Consider the following 25,572-nt stretch of genomic DNA (forward strand, 5'->3'; position numbering starts at 1 on the left):
CATTTTCTGGTTGGCAAGATGTAACGAGTGGTATACCACAGGGATCAGTGCTGGGGCCTCAACGTTTTACAATTTATATAAATGATTAAAGGGACTGAAGGTATGGTTGCTAAATTTGCTGATGACACAAAGATAGGTAGGAAAGGACGTTGTGAAGAGGACATAAGGAGGCTGCAAAAGGATATAGATAGGTTAAGTGAGTGGGCAAAGTTCTGGCAAATGGAGTATAATGTGGGAAAATGTGAAATTGTCCACTTTGGCAGGAAGAATAAAAAAAAGCATATTATCTAAATGGTAAGAGATTGCAAAGCTCCGAGATGCAGAGGGATCTGGGTGTCCTAGTGCATGAATCTCAAAAGGATAGTATGCAGGTACAGCAAGTAATTAGGAAAGCTACTAGAATATCATTTATTGCAAGGAGAATTGAAAACAAACGTAGGGAGGTTATACTTCAGTTATACAGGGTATTGGTGAGACCACATCAGGAGTACTGTATACAGTACTGGTCTCCTTATTTATTTAAGGAAGGATGTATTTCAGAGAAGGTTTACTAGACTAATACCTGGAATGGGCAGGCTGTCTTGAGGAAAGACTGGACTGGCTAGACTTGTGTCCACTGGAGCTTAGAAGAGTATGAGGTGACTTGATTGAAACAAGACTCTGAAACGTCTCAACAGGGTGTTTCCCTTTGTAGGAGAACCTAGAACTAGGGGTCACTGTTTAAAAATAAGGGGTCGCCCATTTAAGACAGAGATGAGAAATATTTGTATAAGACACTAGTTCGGCCTCTGCTGGAGTACTGCATCCAATTCTAGGCACCGTACTTGAGGAAAGATGAGGGCATTGGAGAGAGTACAGAAAAAAATTCACGAGAATGGTTCCAGGGATGAGGAATTTCAGTTATGAAGATGGATTGGAGAAGTTAGGACTGTTTTCGTTGGAGAAGAGAAAGCTGAGAGGTGATTTGATAGAGGTATTCAAAATCATGAGGGGTCTGAACAGAGTAGATATAGAGAGAAACTGTTCCCACTCGTGAAAGGATAGAGAACGAGAGGGCACAGATTTAAAGTATTTGTTAAGAGAAACAAAAGTGACACGAGGAAAAACTTTTTCACGCAGCTAGTGGTTAAGGTCTGGAATGCACTGCCTGAACATGGTGGAGGCAGGTCCAATTGAAACTTTCAAAAGGGAATTAAACAGTTATATGAAAAGGAAGAAACTGCAGAGTTTTGAGAAGGCAGGGGACTGGAACTGAGGGAATTGCTCTTTCAGAGAGCCACTGCAGACATGATGGGCCAAATGGCCTCCTTCTGCACTAACAATTCTGAGCGTCTTTGGAACTCTCTCCCTCAAAAGGCACTGGAAGCAGAGTCTTTGAATATTTTTAAGGCAGAGGTAAGTAGATTCTTGATAAGCAAGGGGGTGAAATATTACAGGGGGTAGGTGAGAATGTGGAGTTGAGGTTACAATAGGATCAGCCTTGATCTTGAATGGTGGAGCAGGCTCGAGGCACCGAGTGGCCTACTCCTGCTCATAATTCCTATGTTCTATGGCACGAATGAGGTCAGAAGCTCATCTGAGTCACATGTGATACCATGGTTGCAATCAAACTGGCTTAATCCAAGATGGTTGTCAGGAAGAGGGAATCAGTAGCTGGGGAATGGAGCTTGGAGCAGGGACCAACAACAATGGATTCAGTCTTCCCAATACTTAACTAGAGGAAATTTTTGCTCATCTAGTACTGGATGTCAGAGAGGCAGTCTGATAATTTAGCAACAGTGGAGGAATTGAGAGAAGTGATGGTTAGGTAGAGCTAGGTGCCACCGGCGTACACGTGAAAACTAATACTGTGCTTTTGGATGAACTTGTCCTTTATGAAGCAACTCATGTGACTTGTGGCAAATTCCTAACGTTGGATTTTTCATGGAGTGATGATCATTGTGCCCGAATGGGGCTGGTGATAATAGTGCCGGAAGGAATATAGTGTTATTTAAAGTGACCTGAAAACAGACAAGAAACAAATGCACAGAATGGCAAGGGGAGTGCAGATAACTCTAGGCTGTCCTGATGGAAATGTGATCCATATGCTGCCACCATTTCATGCAAGTGTCTAGGTTCAAATAGAGTAAATGCTTTACAATGAACTGCGTTATTCCATAATTGCATGCCAAGTCGTGAATTAATTTTTTCTGTTGAAATAATTGTTACAAGAATAATGGCTTTTTAAAAATTAACATCCATTTATTCAGCTGACATTGTCATCTTTGGGTTTAGTTACAATATGTGGTAGTGTGTGGGAGTTAAACCTTTGAGAGAGACACTGCTGGACTGGATTTTTTTTTAAATATAACGAAGCAATGCTCCTACTCACACACAGGTGATAAATTTGGCAGACTTGTCAGCCAATGATCAGAAATTATTGGTAAACAAGAGTGAATATCTGATTCTTACAGAATCAGGACAAGAACCTTCTCTTCACAGCTGTCCATTCCTATAAATGGACATTGGTTCATATATCTTACACCACACTATGGGTGGATTCCAGAGCCCTTGACATCAGGCTCCGTGGCAGGGGAGGGGCATGAAGATGGCCCTGGATGAGGCCTGCTGGCAGGGCCCAGCCCAATATTGGCGGTGGCGGCGAGGCCGCGTGGCGACCCTCACTGCTTGGCGATGGGGCTGCCATTTAAACATTTAAATAAATTAAGTCACCTGAATTAATGAGTCTCCCATCGGTTCCCGAAGTCCCAGCACAGTCTTCACCCCAACAGCCAGCATTGCCACGCCTTCAGATCCCCATCCGGGGAAATGAGGCACAAGACTGGTGGGGAAAGGGGTGGAGCTAAGTTTCTCAGTGAGTGGGGGGGGGGGGGAAAGAGAGGGGGTGCTCAAATGAACGTCATGGGTGCAGGGGATGCTAGGAAGGATGGAAGGATTATAGTTTAATGTTTGTGCAGTTTGGGGTGGGGGGTGGCGGTCAGATTATGAAGCAAGTGTTTTGGGGTGATAAAGGGCCAATAATTAATTTAATTGATATTGGGGGATGGGAGAGGGGCAAAAGTAATGTCTATTTATTTTACTTCAATTTCACTTTAAATATTTAAATGACCCGTAGGGCTGACAGCCCTTTAAAAATGGCATCAGCTGCCTGTACACAGGCAGCTGATGCCATTGCTGGGGACGGACAGTCCATCCCCTCCATGTGCTCGTGGAGAAGCGGCCTGCCCCAGCTATTTAAAATGAGCCACTGCGCTTGGAATCGCGGTGGTTCTTTGGAGTGCGGCCCATACAGGCGGGCTGCCATTTTTGGCGGCAGGCTTATAGAATTCAGGCCTATATGCGGACTTCAGACTGGTTACTTTAATGCGTGGTCAACCTTTTATTAGATAAAGACTGATTTACAAATTTAATTGTATATTGATTATTTCCCAAATATATCTTGACCTAATTTTTCAACTCAGCCACTAAAACACAATCTAAAAAACAATTAAATTGTTATCTAGTGAATTGGCACACCAAGCTGTGAATTTACAAACAGGTTATTAAAATCAGGCCTCCAAAATATTTCAGTTAGCTTTTTGAAATTCCTTGGGGGCACTTTTCTGTGGGGGTTCTCTTGCTTGTAATATAGGCACGAGCACAAAAATCCTAGAAAAACAGCGTAAACACTTATTCTTCCCCAAGGTTTCTGTGCCGAAGCAAAATTGTAGATGAGAGGGACAACCCATGCAGAAATTCACCCTCAGTCTCTAGATTCTATACAATTAAATTTGTAAATCAGTCTTTGTCTAACAAAAGGTTGACCACACATTAAAGTAACACACACAATCCAAGTATGAACAGAGTTGGGAACATTGCCATCCCAAGTCCAAGAATTGATTTAGAAGTACACAGTAACAATGTGAAAAATCTGCATTGTTGTTAGAGCTAGCTAGAAAAAAAAAGTTATATGGAAAATAGACATAAAATAATTGTTTTGTTGGGCGGCACAGTGGCTAGCACTGCAGCCTCACAGCTCCAGCGATCCGGGTTCGGTTCCGGGTACTGCCTGTGCGGAGTCTGCAAGTTCTCCCTGTGACCGCGTGGGTTTCCACTGGGTGCTCTGGTTTCCTCCCACAGCCAAAGACTTGCAAAATTGATAGGTAAATTGGACATTGTAAATTGCCCCTAGTGTAGGTAGGTGGTAGGATTGAGGGAAGGTGGGGATGTGGTAGGAGACATGGGATTAATGTAGGGTTATTATAAATGGGTGGGCCAAAGGGCCTGTTTCGGTGCTGTATGACTATCTTTAAAATCCAGCACAAACAAAAAAAGTGCTCTGGGTATAAACAGAACTTGTGTTTTTAGCCCTTGCATGCCATCCCGAAGCATGCATCCATTGGGAACTTATAGGATGCCATGCAGATTTAAAGGTTAGAACTCATACATCCTCCACATCATCATCCTGATCATTTCTGTAAAGCATCTATTCTTTGATGAGAAGAAATCACAATTTAGCTCATCAGAATCATACAGCACAGGAGGCGGCCATTTGGATGGTCGTATCTACTCCGGCTCGCCAATTAGTCACACACTCCTGCTCTTTCCCCATTACTCTTTTTCAATTATATATCCAATTCCCTTTTGAAGTTACAATTGAATCTGCTTCCACCACCTTTTCAGGCAGTACATTCTAGATTATAACACTATGCGTAAAAAAGAAAAAGTCTCATTCCCCCTGGATTTTTTGCCAATTATCTTAAACCTGTATCCTTCAGTTACCGACTCTACCAGTGGAAATGGTTTCTTCACATCTATTCTATCAAAACCCCTCATCATTTTCAACATCTTTATGAAATCTCCCTTAATACAAAATACTGCAGTTGCTGGAATTCTGAGAGCGCGAGGCTGCGAATCTCTAAGAGAAATCAGCTTCCGCATTTTCTCTACACAATTGAAGTCCTGCATGCCTGGTACCATTCTGGTACATATATTCTGCACTCTACATCCTTTAGTCACTAGCTGAGCCCTAATTAGTGTTGTATAAAGGTTTACTGCACCTTTCTTGCTTTTGTGCTTTATGCTTCTATTTATAAAGCCCAGGATCCTGTATGCTTTAAGAAAATGCCTTATGAACTGGTCCTGCCCATTTCAAAGATTTTTCTATGTGAACAACCAGGCCTATTTCTTGACCCCCTTTAAAACTGTATCATTTAATTTATATTACTTCGCCTCATTGGAATATCAGCAAATATGAAGAAAATGAACAAATGCTTAATCAGGTCTCAAGGAAACTATATAGGTTTTTAAATCACTAAGGTGACACTTTGTTTGCACTGTTTACAGAGACTTGTCAACTTTGACAGATTTCCCACCTCAAGGTCTCACTTGTTTTCCATGAGATTAAAGCACAAGCATCACTCCTCAGCACACATGAGCAGCGTATACACACACGGGCAGGAATTTTATGCCACCCCAACGAGCCAGATGGTGGTGGGGGGAATGGCGTAAAATGGAGCGGGAAACCACTTAACAGCCACTTAAGGGCCTTCGCCCACCTCCATGCAGATTTTACATAGCAAGCAGGCGTCCTGGAGCCAAGAAAAGCCCCCTGTGAACATCAGGCCACTGCGATTGTTCCGGCGGTAGAGGGGGGGGCCTACTCATTAGGCACAGGGTGCCCAATGGAGGGCCGCCCCCACTACCCCAACCATCCCCAGCATCCAACATGCCCCCCCTCCCAACCGACCACACTTGCCTCGCTGGGGCTCGACCAATTACCCCCGGCAAGGCAACCAAAACCTGTCTGTCTTCCTGGCTCCATGCCTTCAGCTGGGCTGCAGTCCCAGCAGTGGCCCTGCTCCCGGTGGCACTGCTGGGACTAAGAGCTGCCAGCCCGCTGATTGGCCACCAGCTCAATGAGGCGGGACTTCCTCCCTCAAGCGGGTGGAAGTCCCGCCTCGAAACAATTAAAGCCAGGGGACCTGTAAAATGCAGGTCGGATCCCCAGGCAAGGTGGAAGCAGGTTTGCCACCGACTTCCGTCCGCCCAATGTGAAACTCCGGCCACAGTCTTCAGCCCACTCTGAGGAGCAGAGTGCTTGCTAAACCATTGCTCCCAACTCGAGTTAATGCTCCTCTGCATACACCAAGATGAACTTCCTTGGATGGCAGTGGTTCAAATCTCTGCCAAAGGAGACACTGCAATGGAATTAGACAAAGGGATTGGAGAACCAAGCTAGTGTGAGGGTCAGACTGGGATGGGAATCTGGAGTTCTCAACTCCGAATGAATATGCTCCTTCACTTGGGGTCTCTGATCCCACAAGGTTAAAGGAACTCTGCTCTTACACAGGTGTGGAGGGTTTGGTGGGGGGGGGGGCTTCTCTTCCACAACATTGGGGTGCCTCCAACCAGAGAGTTACTGACCTTACACTGCTCCTCTATCTACTTCCATTCCATCTTTAAAAAGAAAATCAGGGAAGTATGTCCAAACAAAACAGTATTATGTTGCAAGGATAGCCATTCTTTTACCTCCAAAAATGCTTAAATTCCAAGTGCTGCTTGGGTATTTACTCCCTGGAACCCCCAACAGAACCCTGCCCCTGAACACCACTGGAGCCCTGGGGCCATCTTACTAATTTCAATACTTATAGGTTGACATCTTTGATGCTATTCAGCCTTCCCACTTCTGGAAACAAACCTGATTCTACGGATGAGGGATGAAAGAGCAATTCACTATTCAAGGCTGGTAAAAATCCAAGAGTTTGGAGTTAGTGGGAGGAAACATCAATCATTCTCAGAAATGCATGCTGCAGAACATTTTAACACAGGCATTTTTTTTTTTTTTTTTAAGTGCCCAGTATGTGAAAAGGAGGGGGAGGTGGAACAAAATGTCTATGTGCTGCCCTTGAATTGAGCTGACAAATGAAACTGTATGGACATAGGTATAATATTCTAACCTAATTGAACAGGCAAGGGTGGGGTGGGATGAAGGGTCTACTGGATTTTGTAATTTCACAGTGAAGCTCCAAGTTGGAAATTTTTCTCTAGTATCAGATTAATCACCAACAGAAAATGCATTAAATCATTTATCTTCAAAATGTCTGGTGTGATGAGATCATTTATTACCATTGTTTAACCCAAAATTTAATAATCCTTAACTGAAGACTTAATAATCTTATGAAATGTTTCAAAGAAAAAAGTTGCACAAAAACTAATATCTGAAATCATACAATTTTTAATTCTGCACAAAGATAACAGTGGTGTATATTTGTAAAGATTCAAAGGAAAGATAGGCTTAACTAATACTTATTGACTACTTCATTTTGCCTTGGTTCGAAAGGATTTTGTCTGCTGAAAAACATTCTAAATAGCTTTGGCAAGTCAAATATTTCCTGAATCAGAGCATTTCTCCTATTTGATGAATTCTGAATGCTAAACCGCTGGTCCATCTAATAAAATGAACCATTTTAGCACTGTAAAGCCTAGTTATAAGACATGGATCAGAAACAAGGGCCTCAATATTAATTGCACCCTCTCCCCAAGATCAGGAAGTGGTCAGGTGGGGGTTTAAGCCCCAAGTGACCTGCCTCCATTTTTATTAAGTTAATTAAATCAAGCTCCAGCAATGCAATTGGAATCCTGATTTAAATTTATCAGCCAGGTTTCCCCAGGCCCCTCAAAAAAGCCTTCCGTTCAACCTTCTGCCGATTGTGCCCTTGCTCCAGCCCATGCCATGATTGGCAGCCCCCACCCCCAATAAGCCTCGATGTGCAGTGTGTCCAGTGATCATGACCAACATTCCCACCCGATTTGTGGCCTGTTCCACTCCCAATTACCAGGGACCATTTGCAACTGTGGCCTTAGACCTGGTTCCCCACCTCCCCCGACAGCCGGCTGCCACACAGGAAACAAACTGAAAATGTCCTGAGAAGCGGTTGGATGAGTGTAATAGTTTACCATTTGAATTTCTTAAAAACCACACAGACAAATTCAGCTATGTGGTTTATGAATCAGTGTTTCCCACTAAAGTCTTCCCACAAACTGACATTTCTTTACAGAAAAAAGAACTCTTCTGCAAAACTGATAAAATCAGATTGCAAACAACTTTTAATCTTGCAGTTATTTTCTGAAACAGTTACAAAAATAATCTAACCTTGCATATCAAAGAAGTCAATTTTTATCATTAAGTGTACTAATGGTTGGATTTCAATATCAGAAAGTAAAGAGTTTGTTGGCCCTGAACTTGGCAAGATAAAAACAAATGGCGAAGTGCTGTTCTCTCAGTTTACCTGAGCCTGATCCAGAATTATCATAATCATCGTCATCAACTGGCCAATTTCCAGACTCAATGGGCTCATTATTCTCGGACTGTTCAAGATAGAATTCCTCAGGCCATGGCATTTTTGTCGCGGAGACCGACTGCCTCTACAAAACAAAAAAAAAACAAACTGTAAAAAGAAATGGAACACTTTATGCATTGGATATTGTTTGCACATAAAGATTAATTAAGCTTCTATTGCCACACATCAAGAAGCTTGTTAGTCAATTATGAAAGTAGCAATGGAGAATAAAAGTTATCAAATGCACATTTACTATATTCCAAAGAACGTTACTTCTAGTGAAAAAGCAAACCTTCTAGGTTTGCTAGGAAACGTATCCAGAATGGCCTCTATGTATACTCTTCATAAAAAATAAAATGCAACCAGTATTTTTCAAAACCATAATAATTGTACTGCAAGAGATTAATTAACATGCAAGAGTTTAGGGGCTAAAAATTTGTTCCCTCCTGTTTGAGAGCACAGGGATTGCGTTTGGCAATCTGCCTGCGCCCAGTCCCGTTGAGGCAGGCATCGTACAAACTTCATCCCACTTCCTCATTTATACAATTGTAGCGTTCAGCCGAGTTCGCCTGTTGCTGTTGGCTCGTCGCATGCTCAACAGGAGCCTTAGCACCTATTCCAGCCAGCCTGCACCACTTAAAGGGGAGCTGCAATCATTAGAAGAAAGTTGTTGCTGACTGCCTGCAAGTAGAAGCTGAACGAATGGAGCACCAGATAAGAGGGAGGGTTCCAAAGTTCATGGATGAGATGCTGGAAGCCTTCATGATGGGGGTTGGCAAGAGAGACCATGTTTCCACCAGGGGCCAGGAGGCCCTAAAGGAACACCCTCTGAAAGGAATGGGAGAATGTGGCCAGGGAGGTCAATTCCTGGAGTTTGGCTCCAAGGATCTGGCAGCAGTGCCGCAAGCAGTTCAATTACCTCACACAGGTGCTCAAGGTCAGTTAATGCATTTTCACATGACATCACCAACCCACTGCATCACCAACCTCTTGCACTGCTCAATGCAGCAAACCCCCAACACTCACTAGCACTCAGGCCTAACATTCAGATGCTCCACCTCACCCACACACATCTTCAATGACACTAGCCTCACACCCACCTCTTGCACCCTCCACACACCTCAAACTATTCAGCAATGATAGGCACATCACCCAAACACAATCAATCAACATTCTGCCCGCTCTCTGACAAGGCATGGATGTGCACAATCGCAGGCAGCAATAAGGGCTAGTTACACGTGTATCTTGAGTCCTATAGATGGTTCTCTGCATCACGGGGCCAGCTACGACAGTGCCTATTGCTTCCAGCGTTGCTGAGAACATTGAGGGTGACGGCATGTTCCCACCTTACAGCCCTTCTCAACTCCAACATCACCCTCCTCCTGCTGTCTAGTGTGAAGTGCAAACTACTGTTGGTGTGACCATGGGCCTCCGAGTTCCACCTCACCTTCCCTCATCTCTAACCCTGCCCTTCTGGTTTTCTTTAAGACACCCAAGAACTGCCATCTGCCCAGCTGCAGGAGGAAGGGCAAAAGCAACATCAGACTGCTGAAGAACAGGCACCATAACCTGATCCGGCACTTGCCTCCATCAGCCCAGATACTTTATAGAATCAGTGATACAGCACAGAAACAGGCCCTTCAGCCCATCGTGTCTGTGCCAGCCATCAAGCACCTATCTATTCTAATCCCATTTTCCAGCACTTGGCCCGTAGCCTTGCAAACTATGCCATTTCAAGTGCCCATCTAAATACTTCTTAAATGTTGCAAGGGTTCCTGCCCCACCACCCTTTCAGGCAGTGTTTCAGATTCCAACCACCCTCTGGGTGAAAATTTTTTTCCTCAAATCCCCTCTAAACCTCCTGCCCTTACCTTAAATCTATGCCCCCTGGTTATTGACCCCTCCGCTAAGGGAAAAAGTTTCTTCCTATCTGACCTATCAATGCCCTCATAAATTTTGTATCTCTCAATCAGGTCCCCCCTCAGCCTTCTCTGCTCCAAGGAAAACAACCGTAGCCTATCTAGTCTCTCTTCATAGCTGAAATGCTCCAGCCCAGGCAACATCCTGGTGAATCTCCTCTGCACCCTCTCCAGTCACATCCTTCCGACAGTGTGGTGCCCAGAACTGTACACAGTACTCCAGCTGTGGCCTAATTAGTGTTTTATACAGTTCCATCATAACCTCCCTGCTCTTATATTCTACGCCTCAGCTAATAAAGGCAAGTATCCCATATGCCTTCCTAACCACCTTATCTACTTGTGCCGCTGCCTTCAGTGATCGATAGACAAGTACACCAAGGTCCCTCTGACCCTCTACTTCCTAGGGTCCTACCATCCATTGTATATTCCTTGCCTGGTCAGTCCTCCCAAAATGCATCACCTCACACTTCTTAGGATTAAATTCCATTTACCACTGCTCAGCCCATCTATATTGTCCTGTAATCTAAGGCATTCCTCCACTATTTACGACACCAATTTTCGTGTCATCTTGGAACTTACTGATCATACCTCCTATATTCACATGTAAATCATTAACGTATACTACAAACAGCAAGGGTCCCAGCACCGATCCCTACGGAACACCACTGGTCACAGGCTTCCACTCGCAAAAACAACCCTTGACAATCAACCTCTGCCTCCTGTCACTAAGCAAATTTTGGGTCCAATTTGCCAAATTGCCCTCGATCCCATGGGCTCGTACCTTCTTAACCAATCTCCCATGCGGGACCTTATCAAAAGTTTTACTTAAATCCATGTAGATTACATCAATTGCTTTACCCTCATCTACACACCTAGTCACCTCCTCGAAAAAGTTAATCAAGTTAGCTAGACGCGATCTCCCCCTGACAAAGCTATGCTGACTATCCCTGATTAATCCCTGCCTCTCCAAGTGGAGATTAATACTGTCCCTCAGAATTTTTTCCAATAGTTTCCCTACCACTGATGTTAGACTCACTGGGCTGTAATTACTTGGTTTGTCCCTGCTACCCTTCTTGAATAATGGTACCACATTCGCTGTCCTCTAGTACCTCTCCTGTGGCCAGAGAGGATTTGAAAATTTGTGTCACTGCACAAACTTTAGAAGGTGGTACAGAGAGTCGAGATCTGCATGTGTTGATTCATTGGGCACCAGCGGGCTGCAGTCTGGCCTGGGAAGGAGGACGGAGAGAGTGTCAGGTCACTGGAGGGCAAGATCACACACTAATTTTGCTACAAGGGGCTCAAATGAGGACTTTGATGATGCGGCACACAGGTGAACACTGAGGTGTGTGCATAGAGAAATGTTTAGTGCATTGGCAGGCCTGCCAGACAGCCTCCCGTCACTGACAAGGAGCATGGATGAAGGAGACCAGTTCCATCATGCAGAGCTTGGAGGCCATCCTTTCCACTCATTCGGCCAGCCCAGACTGCTGCCGCCCATGCAGAGGTAGCGCTGTCTGCAGCCAGGCTCTCAATGTGCAGAGCTGCTCGAAGTCATCCTGCAAAGCAATCCAGTCACCCCCAGTAGAGGCTTGCTACCCGACCCCAACCTGACATGTGTCAGGTCCGGGTCGGGCGGGATACACACGGTAAGTGCTCTGCCGGTAAGTACTGAAATAAAAATAATAGATTACTGAGCTGGGAGTCCGGGACGGAACTGAGTCTGTGCAGTGCGTGATGATGTCACTAAGACATCATTGCGCATGCGCTGCAGTTCAGTGGAGCTTCCCAGTGGGAAGGCAAGTAAAGTGATGGTCGGGTTGAGTCGAGTAGTGGCGGGTTCGGGTCAGGTTCGGAGCAAAATCGGAGGGACTTGGGCCAGGTCAGGCTCAGGTCCGCTGTGGTTCGGTCGGTTCGGGTTGGGTTCTTCTTCCTGACCTAAATCAGGCCTCTAACCCCCGGTTAAAAAAATCAGCAACCTCTACCAGCCATTGGGGAAGTACTACATAGGAGCCTTAGGACAGGCAAACGTACCAGCAAGACAGGCATTAAGGGAATGCACAAGTGGGTTTGTGTAATTGTATTGTATTGCTGGGACCAAGAGGTTCTAACAAGGCTTTTGTTGGCAGCTGCTAATGCATATTTTGGCCACGAGGACATGGTGATGGGACACTAAGAAATGCTGCAGCAATGGTGAAGAAGGAATGATCTCCCAAGGGAACCGGAGTCTGCATAGGTGCTCCCAGACAGCCCATCCTAAGGGTCCCAGGGATGCCTCCTCTCTGCTTCCTCCTCCTCTCCCCAAGGTGGCCTCCGAATGCAATGGCTGAGCCTTCACAATTGTGATGTTTTAAGAGGATGCGGCAGACCACCACAAATTTGGAAACATGCTCTGACAATTATTGTAGGACTTTCCCCCAAGTGGCCCAGGCAGCGAAACTGTTCCTGAAGAACACAGATGGTCTCATCCACAATGTTTCTGGTGGCAGCATGGTTCTCATTGAGCATCCATTATCATCACATGGTCTGGTGGCGGAGGGCAGGGCAGTGATCAGCCATGTGTAGAGCAGCCACCCTCTCCCTCTGGTTGTGTGTGTTGGCCCAAAGACGGTTTGGGGTGGGGGAGAGGGGGAGGGGAAGAGAAAGGGAAGAGAAAACGCCAGACTGCCTCAAGGGAAAGGCATTGTGGCTGTTGCCAGTATAGCAGGTATTCATGAACAATGGTTTGTGCATGGTCAGATACTTAAATGGACTGGAATCCTTTATGGTTCCTGTGCCACTTCCCATTGATATGTGGGGCCCATAGAGCGACATGCATCCAATAGACAGCTTTTTGCCATTGGGAATCCCGCTATCCTGGCAAAGCCACATATACTGCTCCTCACTGCTTAGAGAGAACAGAATGAATTCTCCTCTCTTTGCATATAGGCAATGTCAGTGTACTGGTATATATTTGCTATATCATGCATTCCCATCTGGAAGGATCCATTCAAGTAGAAGTTTACAGCGACAGTGGTGTGAGGCTGCAGGTCCTGCTGCGCAAGCTAACAGTTCTGTGGTCACCTCTTTGGTCAATCTCAGGCATTGCTCATGGCGGAGATGTAGGTAGAAGCACTTTCTGAAAACCTGTGATGGGTAGGGCCTTCTGTGGAGAGCCCTCCTCCGCCGTGTGCAGAAACTCCCCTCGCTGCAGCTCCATTTGTCTGTCCTGTTGCAGACCCAGTGGCACTGAAAATATAACCCCCATAACTGCTACAGTCTGTGTATGGACAAGACCCCAAATCCTCTGCCCTCCCCCTATGGATGCAGCAAAACTCCCTGCCAAATCCAGCAACTCGCCACACCTTGAAAAAACACTCCATAGTACTTCCATAAACTTTGCAATAGCAGAAGTTCAAAGTACCTCATCTGCACATCGATGGCTGTCCCATAAAATAAGGTTATTGGGGGTGGGGTTCCTCATACAGCTAAGCAGTGATTAGCACAGGTGTCAAAGGACCTGTGCGGTCCAAGTTTCAAAATTGTGCATCGAGTCATCTACAACAGCTGTTTGACGTCACAATATGCCCACGTCAAAAGCTTCCAACGCACGCATGGCACGTCCAGGCTAGCACCCTTCCCAGCATGTGGGCCGCAATTATAGTACCTGCCATTTTCTGATTTCCATAGCACTCACACCAGCAGTGTTATGGAGCCTAATTTTGTGGCCTATTTACTTTTAGCATATTAATATTTGCCACAAGTTGTATGTGGAAATTACAAGAAAGAAAGTGCAAAATCTAATGAGGTTTGATTTATTGGAAGTAGCAATATTTATGGGCACATAAAGCTCAATCATCTAATGTTCTCTCAATTGAAAGCAAGGCCCTTGAAGTACCATGTCAATGAATTCTCGTGCTGAAAGTTTATAGATTAGACATATGGAAAGATCCTACTTCATCCAATTTTAAAATGGAACCACAGAATGATGAAGCAGTTTGTCAAGGTTAACAATGTTGTAAATTAAATTTCAAGGTACACTTCGTATAGGTGTACAAAACAGGCAGTGTAAACTTTCTAGATAAATTAGTTTAAAAAGTATGAATTTTATAAATCTGGTGAAGTACAGGCTACTAAAAAGTAGCCATCAAATGAACTCATTTGTATTACCAAAATCAGCCTGTAACAATGCAAATACTGAAATAGTGCAGTCAATATCTACCAAGGACCATATGAACTCTGCTGCTGCAGACATGCTGCACTAACAATTCAAACATTTCTATTAAATGTAAACACTTTATATTAATTTACTTCCAAATCACTGCAGTAACCAATCAAGTAACAGAATCTTAAGTAGCTGTTACTTATTGCCTTAAGCGGATCGGAGGTAACAAGCAGGTATTCTTTGCAGAATTCCCTCTTCAATGACGACCTAATGGGAAAGCTCTCACATCCCCTACCCACCACGATAGTCTTGAAGAGCAAATTCAAGTGTCAGGCTCATCCTGGACAGCAATGTGGCATAGAAAAAAAAAGTAGATTGAAAATTCATAGCTTGAAACTGTAAAAAAAATTGTGCAGTGATTTTCCAAAACATTATACCAAATCTATCTAAAATGCACTTTTCACTGGTAATTGGGAGATTGAAAGGTACTTCAATGATTTTCATTACATTGCTATTCTGTCTGTGACCTACAGGAGCAATAAAATGACAGGATGACCAGTACTCATTCTGAGAATTGACAGCACCTGGAGATGTTTTGGTATCTAAATGGTGCTTGTTGCTCTTTGACTGAAGCTGGACATTAGAAGTCAGAAAAGACACCTTGGTCATTGACAACTCTGGGGCACTGCTTCAGAGTTAATATTTTTCCTGCCTCCAACTATTGCCAGAGGCAGCGGTTCAGGATTCCACTCAATTTTTAATTTGTTAAAATTAGACCCATTACTTTTTGTCCTAATTTAAAACATGTAGATATTAACAAGTATTTTTTTATATATATTGATGAGATGTTGGCATCATTGGCAAAACCAGCATTTATTGCCTTCAAGGGTGGTGGTGAGCTACCTTCTTCAACCACTGCAGTCCATGTATTGAAGGTACATCCACAACACTGTTAGGCAGAGAGCATTCCAGGGTTTTAACCAAGGTGACAAAGGAATAGCAATATATTTTCAAGCTGTGATGGTCTATGACTTAGGGGGAGAAATTTGGAGGTGGTGCTATTTACATGGGTCTGCTCCACTTGTCCTTCTAGGTAGTAGAGGTCAGGGGTTTGGGAGATGCTGGCAAGTTGCTGCAGTACATTCTGTTAATGGTACACACTGCAGCCAGCCAATGTGCACCAGTGGTGGAGGGAGTGAAATGTTTGGAGGTGGATGGGGTGCCAATCAAGTGGGCTGCTGTGTCCTGGATGGTGTCGAGCTTTCGCAGTGTTGTTGGGGCCACACTCATCCAGGCAACTGGAGAGCATTGCATTACACGCCTGACTTGTGCCTTGTAGATGGACAGGCTTTGGCCATTCACTCACTGCCCTGCTCTTTTAGCCACAGTATTTACACAGTTGATCCAGTAAAATTCCTGATCAATGATGACAACCCACAAGATGGTGATGGAGGGAATTCTACTATGGAACGTCAACTGAAGATGGTTAGATCCTCTCTTCTTGGAGATGGCTGTTGCCTGGCAATTGTGTGACAAGTAACATTCATGCCACACATCAGACCAACCCTGAATGCCGTGTAGGTCTTGCTGCACGCGAGCACGAATTGCTTCATTATCTGAGGAGTTGTGAATGGAACCGAACACTGCACTCATTAGCGGACATCTCCACTTCTAGCCTCATGTTGGAGGGAAGGTCATTGATAAAGTAGCCGAAGATGGTTGGGCCTCGGATACTGCCTAAAAAGAATTCCTGCAGTGATATCTAGGGGCTGAGATGACTGGCCTATTACAGTCAACATGTTCCATGGCACTATCTGAAGAACAGGGGAGCTTTCCTGATATCCCAGCCAACATTTATCCCTCAACCAATACCATTAAAAACAAGTTATGTAATCATCAGCTCTGCTGCTGTAGGACCTTGCTGTGTGCAAATTTCCCGACACTAGAACAGTGACAACACTTCAAAAGCACTTCATCAGCTATGAAGAGATTTGGAATAATTTGAGGTTATGAATGTACAGTGCCGGAGCACTTGCAAAAAGTCACAACACAAAACACCAATTTTTAAAAATACATGTACGGTACAAGCTACACAAAGCAAAGTACAGTTATTTCACCAAATTTTTAAAAAAGTAATTGCAGTTAGCTTCTTGCTGACAGCACATTTGTCTTCAAAGCTTTAACTCCATTTGGTGCAGAAAAAGTTTCATTGGGACCTGTGATTGAGCTGTCAGCAATCACATACAATTTCATGTCATAGCCATAGTGGGAATTGGTTCCTCCACCACCCACTGCTCACTGGTTCCCTCCCAATCTCACCATTCTTCTGCATAGCATCAACAATTTCCATGTTGGTTAGTAGTTTGGACATCGGGACTCATCAGGATCAATAATGGATACAAAACCCTGACCTGTCAGAAGTCATGACCGACAGCTCATGCACTCAGGCTTTTTGCTTCAGAATTAGCTATGTGTACCCATCTGGAATCCTCAATACAGTCAGATGCAACTGTTTCTGCTGGGGGGATGATTTTACAATGCTGAAAGAATCCAAGCAGAACAATAGCTTTCATCTACAAAAAAATATGCTCAGGGTGAGAACCTTGATAAACAAGTGAACAAGTGTCTTTACAAAGAAAGATGCAGCAACCCAGGCAATGCTTAAAGAGGTAAGTCAGACACTAGAGGGGTTTAAAATTGATAAGAGGAAATATTAGATAGGCTGTCTGTACTTAAAGTGAATAAAGCGCCAGGACCAGATAAGATGCATCCAAGGATACTGAGGAAAGTGAGGGTGGAAATTGCAGAGACACTGACCATAATTTTGTAGTCTTCCTTAGACTCAGGGTGGTGCCAGAGGACTAGAGAATTGCAAACGTTAAACCCTTGGTCAAAAAAGGGTGTAAAGATAAACCCAGCAACTATAGGCCAGTCAGTTTAACTTTGGTGGTGGGAAAACTTATAGAAAAAATAATTCGGGACAAAAATCAATAGTCACATGGACAAAAGAGAGATAATTAAGGAAAGCCAGCATGGAAGTCTTGAGGGACAAAATCATGTCTAACCTGGAGTTTTTTGAGGAGGTAACAGAGAAGATTGATGAGGGCAATGATGTTGATGTGCTGTACATGGACTTTCAAAAGGCATTTGATACCGTGCCACACAGACTTGAGCAAACTTGTAATTCATGGAATAAAGGGATGATAGCAACATGGATACGAAATTGGCTGAGAGACAGGAAACAGTAGCAGTTAATGGATGTTTTTTGGGCTGGAGGAAGGTTTGTAATGGAGTCCCCAGGTATCAGTGTTGGGACCCTTGCTTTTCCTGATATATATTAGTGACCTAGACCTTGGTGTACAAGGCACAATTTCAAAGTTTGCAGATGATACAAAACTTGGAAGCATTGTAAACTATGAGGAGGCTAGTGTAGAACTTCAAAAGGACATAGACAAGTTGGTGGAATGGGCAGACAGGTGGCAGATGAAGTTCAATGCAGAGAAATGTGAAGTGATTTATTTTGGTAGGAAGAACATGGAGAGACAATATAGAATAAAGGGTACAATTCTAAAGGGACGCAGGAGCAGAGGGATCTGGGTGTATATGTGCATAAAAGTCATTGAAGGTGGCAGGTCAGGTTGAGGGTGGTCAATAAAGCATAGTGTCCTGGGCTTTATTAATAGGGGCATAGAGTACAAGAGCAAGGAAGTTATGTTGAACTTGTATAAGATACTAATTGGCCTCAGCTGGAGTGTTGCATCCAGTTCTGGGCACCACACTTTAGGAAAGATGTGAGGGCATTGGAGAGAGTACAGAAATGATTCATGAGAATTGTTTCAGGGATGGAGAATTTAAGTTATGAAGACAGATTGGAAGTTAGGACTGTTTTCTTTGATGAGAAGGCTGAGAGGTGATTTGATAGAGGTATTCAAAATCATGAGGGGTCTTGATAAGAGTAGAGAGAAAGAAACAGTTCCCACTCGTGAAAGGATAGAGAACGAGAGGGCAGAGATTTAAACTATTTGCTAAGAGAAGCAAAAGTGACAAGGAAAAACTTTCACGCAAGTGGTTAAGGTCTGTGATGCACTGCCTGAGAACGCAGTGGAGGCAGGTTCAATTGAAGCATCCAAAAGGGAATTAGATTTCTATGAAAAGGAAGAATGAGCAGGGTTATGGGGAGAAGGCAGGGGAATGGAACTGTGAGAGTTGCTTTTTCAGAGAGCAGGTGCAGACACAATGGGCCGAAAGAATCATTGCATTGCAGAATGAGACCAGTGAATAGAATTGGATAAATACTTGAAGGGGAAAATTTGGAGGGTTGTGGGGAAAGAGCAAAAAAAAAAAAGAGTGGGACTAACTGGATCTCTCTTTTAAAGAGCTGGCACAGGCACGATGGACCAAATGGTCTCTATGTGCTGTGATTCTATAACAATGATGCTGCCATTTTTCGTATTGATGTAAAACTCAGCAGTCAAGTCAGCCATCTTAACTTTAACTCACTGAAATTGGGAAGTGCAAGATCATCTCCCAAGAATTTATTTGCACCAGTCTGACTTGTTCAGTTGCAGTGTAATCCTAGCCAGATGGAAAGCTGCAGGTTAAAGATCCAAGGTGGTACATGGGACCTCCTAGGGATGTTTTAAAACTAAGATTTCAATCTTTTTAAGTGAGCTGATGCTTAGTCTCACTCTGACGTTAAAGGGTAATGGTCGACAGGTGTTTTTGTGACTGGAAGGCAGTTTCCAGTAGGGTTCCACAGGGCTCGTACTGGGTCCCTTGTTGTTCGTGATATATATCAATGATTTAGACTTGCATGTAGAGGGCATGCTTAAGAATTTTGTAGATATGAAAATTGGCCGTGTGATTGAAGAACAAAGCTGTAAACTGCAGGAAAATATCAAATGACTAGTCAGATGGGTAGTAAAGTGTGGGGAGAAGTGTGGGCTAATGTATTTGGGGAGGACAAACAAGGCAAGGGAACGCACAATAAATGTTAGGATGGTGCATGACTTTGAGGGAACTTGCAGGTGGTGGTGTTCCCATGCATCTGCTGCCCTGTTCTTCTAGGTGGTAGGACGAGTGCTGTTGAAGGAGGCTTGGCAAGTTGCTGCAGTGCATCTTGTAAATTGGTACACGCTGCCAGCACTAAGCTCCGATGGTGGAGGCAGTCAATGTTGAAGGTGATGGATGGGGAGCCGATCAAGTGGGCTGCTTTGCCCTGGATGGTGTCGAGCTTCCCAAGTGTTGGAGTTGCACCCATCCAGGCAAGTGGAGAGTATTCCATCACACTCTGACTAGTGTCTTGTGGACAGGCGTTGAGGTGTCAGGACGAGTTACTCACCACAGAATTCCCAGCCTTTGACCTGCTCTTGTAGCCACAATATTTATGTGGCTGGTCCAGTTAAGTTTCTGGTCAATGGTAACCCCCCCAGGACAGTGATGGTTGGGGATTCAGCAACAGTAATGCCATTGAACATCAAGGAGAGATGGCTAGATTCTCTCGGAGATGATCACTGCCTGGCACTTGTGATGTAAATGTTAGTTGCTTCTCCAGACTCTCTCCATTCGAACTGAAGTCCTTCATCCCTGGTACCATTCTAGTGAGTATCTTCTGACCCCAAGGCCCTGACTTCCTTCCGAATGTGGGATACCCAGAATTGCACTGAGCATTAACCAACGTTTTATAAACGTTTATTATAGCTTCCTTACATTTGTGCTCTATGCCTCTACTTATAAAGCCAAGGATCACGCATGCTTTTCTAATAGCCTTCTCAACTTGTCCCACTGCATTCAAAAAGGTTTGCATGTCTACATCTCCTAGGGTCCTTAAAAAACAAAGAATAAGTTAGTCTCCTGGCACAAGCTTTTTGTACCCACTTTACAGGTGGATGGAGCACAATGTTTCCAGGCTGCATAGCTTAAACAGAACAGAAAACTATAACTAACTAAATGCCCCACAATTTATTATATACCTCATGATCAATAACATACTTGCCAGATTTATAGATTTAAAAAGTTTTCCTAAAATCAAAATTTTATTCAAAATACATAAGTGTGTTGTCAAGCTGTAAATATTGAATAGAAACAAGTTTGCTGCATGATTATAGCCCTGCCAGCTTGCCCTTTACACAGCTGGGAGGTGGTCCATCACATCAATGACACCTGTCTGCAACTGGCTCCACTGTAAATACCAGAGGTTGACATCTGCTCCCGGACAACGATCAAAGGGACATAAACATGACCAGTTAGCACTTCTGCTTCAGTACAGAGAGTAAGCCATTATTCCATAAAATGAATGTGATCAAGTACAAATGCTTTCTGTAACTGCAGCAATTACCCAGGAAACTTGTGATTTAGGAACAGCCATGCTGTTTTTTTAAATTTTTAAAAAGAGGAAGCTACTTTTTTTTTTTAAAAAGCCCTTCTTTCCTATTTGACAAATCTAGATGAATGATTAAAGCTGCCTGGACTACCCCCTTGACATTCAAGTTAATAACTGCAGCCAATAGTGTTTTCCACTGCCTCAATGCCCCTCTCCTCTGGCATTTATTGCTGCTTCTTCACGTGGTCACATTTCATGGCAAAATCCCTGGAAACCAATTTGAACTGAAACTTGCCCCTGTAGATGTTTTTAATCCCAATTGTGCTTTTCAGTCTCATAAAAAGCAACTGTAATCAATCACGTAGGGCTATGCAAGCGCTGCCACATTCACTGGCCTAGTTCGAGTTGCTTGCATAATCATTCTCCTAAATAACCCCCTAACCTTACCCATTAATAACTACTCAAAAGCATGCTTTATTGGCATCTTTCATCTCAATATTCAACATAGCGTTACTTATTGTTGCAATACAAGTACTGTATGTACTGTCCATTAAAAATACAGAGAGATATGGTCTAATCTAAACTACAATTTTTTTTTTTACATTTGCCATTTTTGTCCTAACTTAAATGTTGCTGAGAACAAGAGCTCTAACTGGGCTTACATACACGATTCTGTTTCTTCCTCCAAATCAGACAACATTCGAGGACAAGTCTCAGCCTAAGTCTCCCTTACTGTCACGAGATATGTTTGTTTAACTTCTGTGAAGAGCCTTCGGACATTATTACGTTAAAGGTGCGATATAAATACAAGTTGCTGTTGACAAAAAGCTGTGAAAAGGACCGGAGCTCCCTTTTCCTAGACAATTCAGTGATGGTGTTTTACACAGTTCTGGCATAATTTCCCTGCTCTTATATTCTATGCCTTGGCCAATAAAGAAAAATATCCCAGATGCTTTGTTTTCTACCTTATCTACATGTCCGGATACCTTCAGGGATCTGTGGACATGCACACATAAGAACACAAGAAATAGGAGTAGACCTTACGGCCCATCAAGCTTGCTCCACCATTCAATATGATCGTGGCTGCTCTTGGGCTTCAACTCCATTTTCCTGCCTGCTCCCCATATGCCTCAATTCCCTGAGAGACCAAACATCTGACTATTTAAGCCTTAAGTATATTCAACGATGGAGCAACCACTATCTACTGGGTAGAGGATTCCAAAGATTCACAACCCTTTGAGTGAAGTAATTTCTCATCAGTCCTAAATGATCAGTCCCTTATCTGGAGACTGTTCCCCAGTGTTTTAGATTCCCTAGCCAGCAGAAACAATCTGAGTGTTTACCTGGTCAAGCCCCTGCAGAATCTTGCAAGTTTCAATGAGATCACCTCATTCTTCTAACCTCCAGAAAATACAGGCCCAATTTACTTAGTCTCCCATCATTACCCTCTCATCCCAGGGACCAATCTAGTAAACCTTCGCTGCATTTTTCCAATACACGTATATCCTTCCTTAAATGTGGAGACCAAAACTGCACACGGTATTCCAGATGTGGTCTCACCAAAGCCCTGTACAACTGTAGCAAGACTTCTTTCTTCTCAATAAAAGAACATTCCATGTGCCTTCCTAATTGCTTGCTGTATCTGCATGCTAACTTTCTGCATTCCTTGTACAACCACCCCCAAGTCTCTGAACATTTACAAGTTTCAGCTTTTAAAAAAATATTCTGCTCTTTTCTTAAGTGAATAACCTCACACTTCCACATATTATACTCCATCTGCCACCTTGTTGCCCACTCACTTAACCTGTCTATATCTCTTTGCAGCCTCAACTTGCATTTCCACCTACCTTTGTATCATGAGCAAACTTAGATACATTACTCTGACTCTTCATCCAAGTCATTAATATAGATTGTAAATAGCTGAGGCCCCAGCACTGATCCTTGTGGCACTCTACTAGTCACTGCCTGCCAACTTGAAAATATCCCATTTATGCCCACTCTGTTTTCTTCCCATTAACCAATCTTCTATCCATACTAATGTATTAGCCCCAACTCAATGAGCCCTTATCTTGCCCATTAACCTTTTGGAAATCCAGGTATACTACATCTACTGGTTCCCCTTTATCTACCCTACGTTACTTCCTCAAAAAATTTAATAAACTGAGCTGTGTTGCCTGAGTGGGTTAAGGTTTTGGACTTGAAATCCAGTGAGGTTTCCATGCACAGGTTCAAACACGGCTCATTGTGAATTTGATTTTACTTTTTTTTTTTTGAGTTGGCTGCCTGGGAGATCACCGACTTACACAGCGCACAGTGGCGCAGTGGTTAGCACCGCAGCCTCACAGCTCCAGCGACCCGGGTTCAATTCTGGGTACTGCCTGTGCGGAGTTTGCAAGTTCTCCCTGTGTCTGCGTGGGTTTCCTCCGGGTGCTCCGGTTTCCTCCCACATGCCAAAGACTTGCAGGTTAATAGGTTAATTGGCCATTATAAATTGCCCCTAGTATAGGTAGGTGGTAGGGAAATATAGGGACAGGAGGGGATGTGGTAGGAATATGGGATTAGTGTAGGATTAGTATAAATGGGTGGTTGATGGCCGGCACAGACTCGGTGGGCCGAAGGGCCTGTTTCAGTGCTGTATCTCAAAAAAAAACTGCTCGGAATAACATCTGCTATATTCTATTCAAACAATTGACAATAAGCTCATTGGTAATAACCTGGAACTCACTGACCACAAGGGTGGTGGAAGCAGAGACAATCAGCGATGTCAAAAGAAAGCTGGCTGACCACCTAAGAGCAATAGGACTACAGGGATTGAGCTGGGGAGTGGGATTGACTGCATAGATCCGGCATGGACTCAATGGGCTGAATGGCCACCTTCTGTGCTGTAAATGACTATTCTGAACAACGAATCTTGCTATAAAAGGAGCATAGTTTCTGTTGTTGCCCAGCCTCCAAGGAAAAAGATAATCCACTTCCTTCAGTAGAGAAAGAAATACCCCTTAGAATGGCCTAGAGTGCGAGGGCAGTATTGTGAAGTCTGTACCCTATTCCTTTCCAGTTAAACAGACAAGATGGCCGAATTATTTAATTTACTACCACATTAAGGTTAAAATACTGGAAAGATGCACTTCATAATAGGAAGAAAGGCAGTGCATGGATTCTCAATGTAATCAGGCCAATCAATGCAAGGTAAAACGCAAATCAGCAAGGAAGCCCAATAACTCCTAGAGGGCGAAAACCCAAGCAACTAATTACGATGGCAACATAATTAGATTCAGCTCAGAAGAGAATTCGTCACAAATTTCAACAGCTTCAGTCTTACCTACTGATAAATTGAAAATTCAGTAGCTCAGATGAGATAATTTAATCCTTGAGACACTAATTCTGTTCATGTCAAAGAAACAGGATGAACAGGGGGAAAAGCACCTGGTGTTGAGAATCCTCCCATTTATGATCTTGTGTAATTTTTCAAGTTTGTTCTTTTTGCCTTTTGTGAAGATAAAGCAGCACAAGGTGGCACTGACTGGGAAGCTTACACTAATATCGAACCAAGGCTTAGAGTTAGCTAAAGACCCGTGCAGGAATTGAAAACATCATTTTGCCTGAAGCACTAATCAAAAATCACAGATGTGACACCACTTCTTTTTGTGGAAGTGAATGCCTAGCAGAAGATTAAAACGAGCATTCCTGGAGAGATTATGTTCAAAAAATAAATTTCCAGTTTTCAGCCTATATGGTTTTGGACTTGAAATCCAGTGAGGTTTCCACGCACAGGTTCAAACACGGCTCATTGTGAATTTGATTTTGCTTTTTTAGTTGGCTTATGAATGGACAGAAGCATGATGCTATTAACAGCCAAAGCAAGAAGAATTTTAAAACTGGTGTAACAACCAGGTAAGAAAAGGTGTCTAGGGTTCCCTCTCAGCCTTCACCTGGTCTTACTGTAACAGGGTTTAGTTTTTAAACACTGTTTTTAACTCCCACTTGCTGAATCCTTGTTCACCACTTTCCAAATAAAAGGGGGGGAAAAAAAACAGCACAGACAGGCTTTATTAGGGTTAAAGTTGAAATTTATTAAACTTATCTAATTCAGTTGACGCCTAGGGATAAATGACGCACCCACGCTAGCATGCATACGTGATACACACATTCAAGGAGTGACAGAAAAGAGGAGAAAAATAAAGTGGAAAGGTTTGAGGCAATATCTGAAGAGTTGTTGTTACGATTCTTCAAGCTCACTGCAGAGTCCCTGATTGTAGGTAGATCTTGCTTTTCGTTGGGGCCCAGTATTCTTCTTTAAACTTTGTTTGCTGTAGGAGACCTTTCTCTTGGGGTTCATGGGTCTTCTGTGGATTCAGAAGATTGAGACACAACGATGGGAGCAGGCAGAAGAGATCTTCAGTCCAGGAGCAAACAGACTTTCTGCCCAAACTGTGTACAAATTCAAAAAAAAAAATTAGGTTGCCCAGGTTAGACATTTGACTAGCTGGTTTGACCATGTCAGTTTTTGTATTTGGCCATCTTAGCAGTCACCTGGAATGCGAGCTTCCCCCACCTCTAATGTCTGGTGATCAAAAGTCTATTATGGGCTAAAGGTCAGGGAATGGCTGCTCTGTCCTTCCAAACAGTGTCTGTTTAAATGCAAAATGCCTTTTCCAGCCACAGCTGATCTGCTTAACAAGTCCTTTATTTGCTCCAGTAACAGTTTAAAATCAGTGTTCATGACAAAATTAATGTGCCTCATTCTTGGCAGGTGGAGGCCATGCACGACCCTGCACACCAAACAGAATGAAATGAGATTTGAGAAAAGATGCATCTCATTGAAAGGGTCAAGAGAAGATACAAGATACAGAAAAAAAAACATGC

General features: G+C 43.5%; 1 protein-coding gene across 2 annotated transcripts in view; it reads right to left on the reverse strand.

The window, feature by feature from the left end:
• sdc2 (syndecan 2) overlaps nt 1-25,572 on the reverse strand; it is a 135,624-nt gene that overhangs the window by 14,705 nt on the left and 95,347 nt on the right. For both annotated transcript variants that reach the window (XM_068031548.1, XM_068031549.1), the window contains one exon: nt 8,271-8,406. In XM_068031548.1, the coding sequence (XP_067887649.1) occupies nt 8,271-8,406 (136 nt within the window). The remainder of the gene's footprint in view (nt 1-8,270; nt 8,407-25,572) is intronic.

Source organism: Heterodontus francisci, chromosome 5 (genome assembly GCF_036365525.1).
Source record: "Heterodontus francisci isolate sHetFra1 chromosome 5, sHetFra1.hap1, whole genome shotgun sequence".
Lineage (NCBI taxonomy): Eukaryota > Metazoa > Chordata > Chondrichthyes > Heterodontiformes > Heterodontidae > Heterodontus > Heterodontus francisci.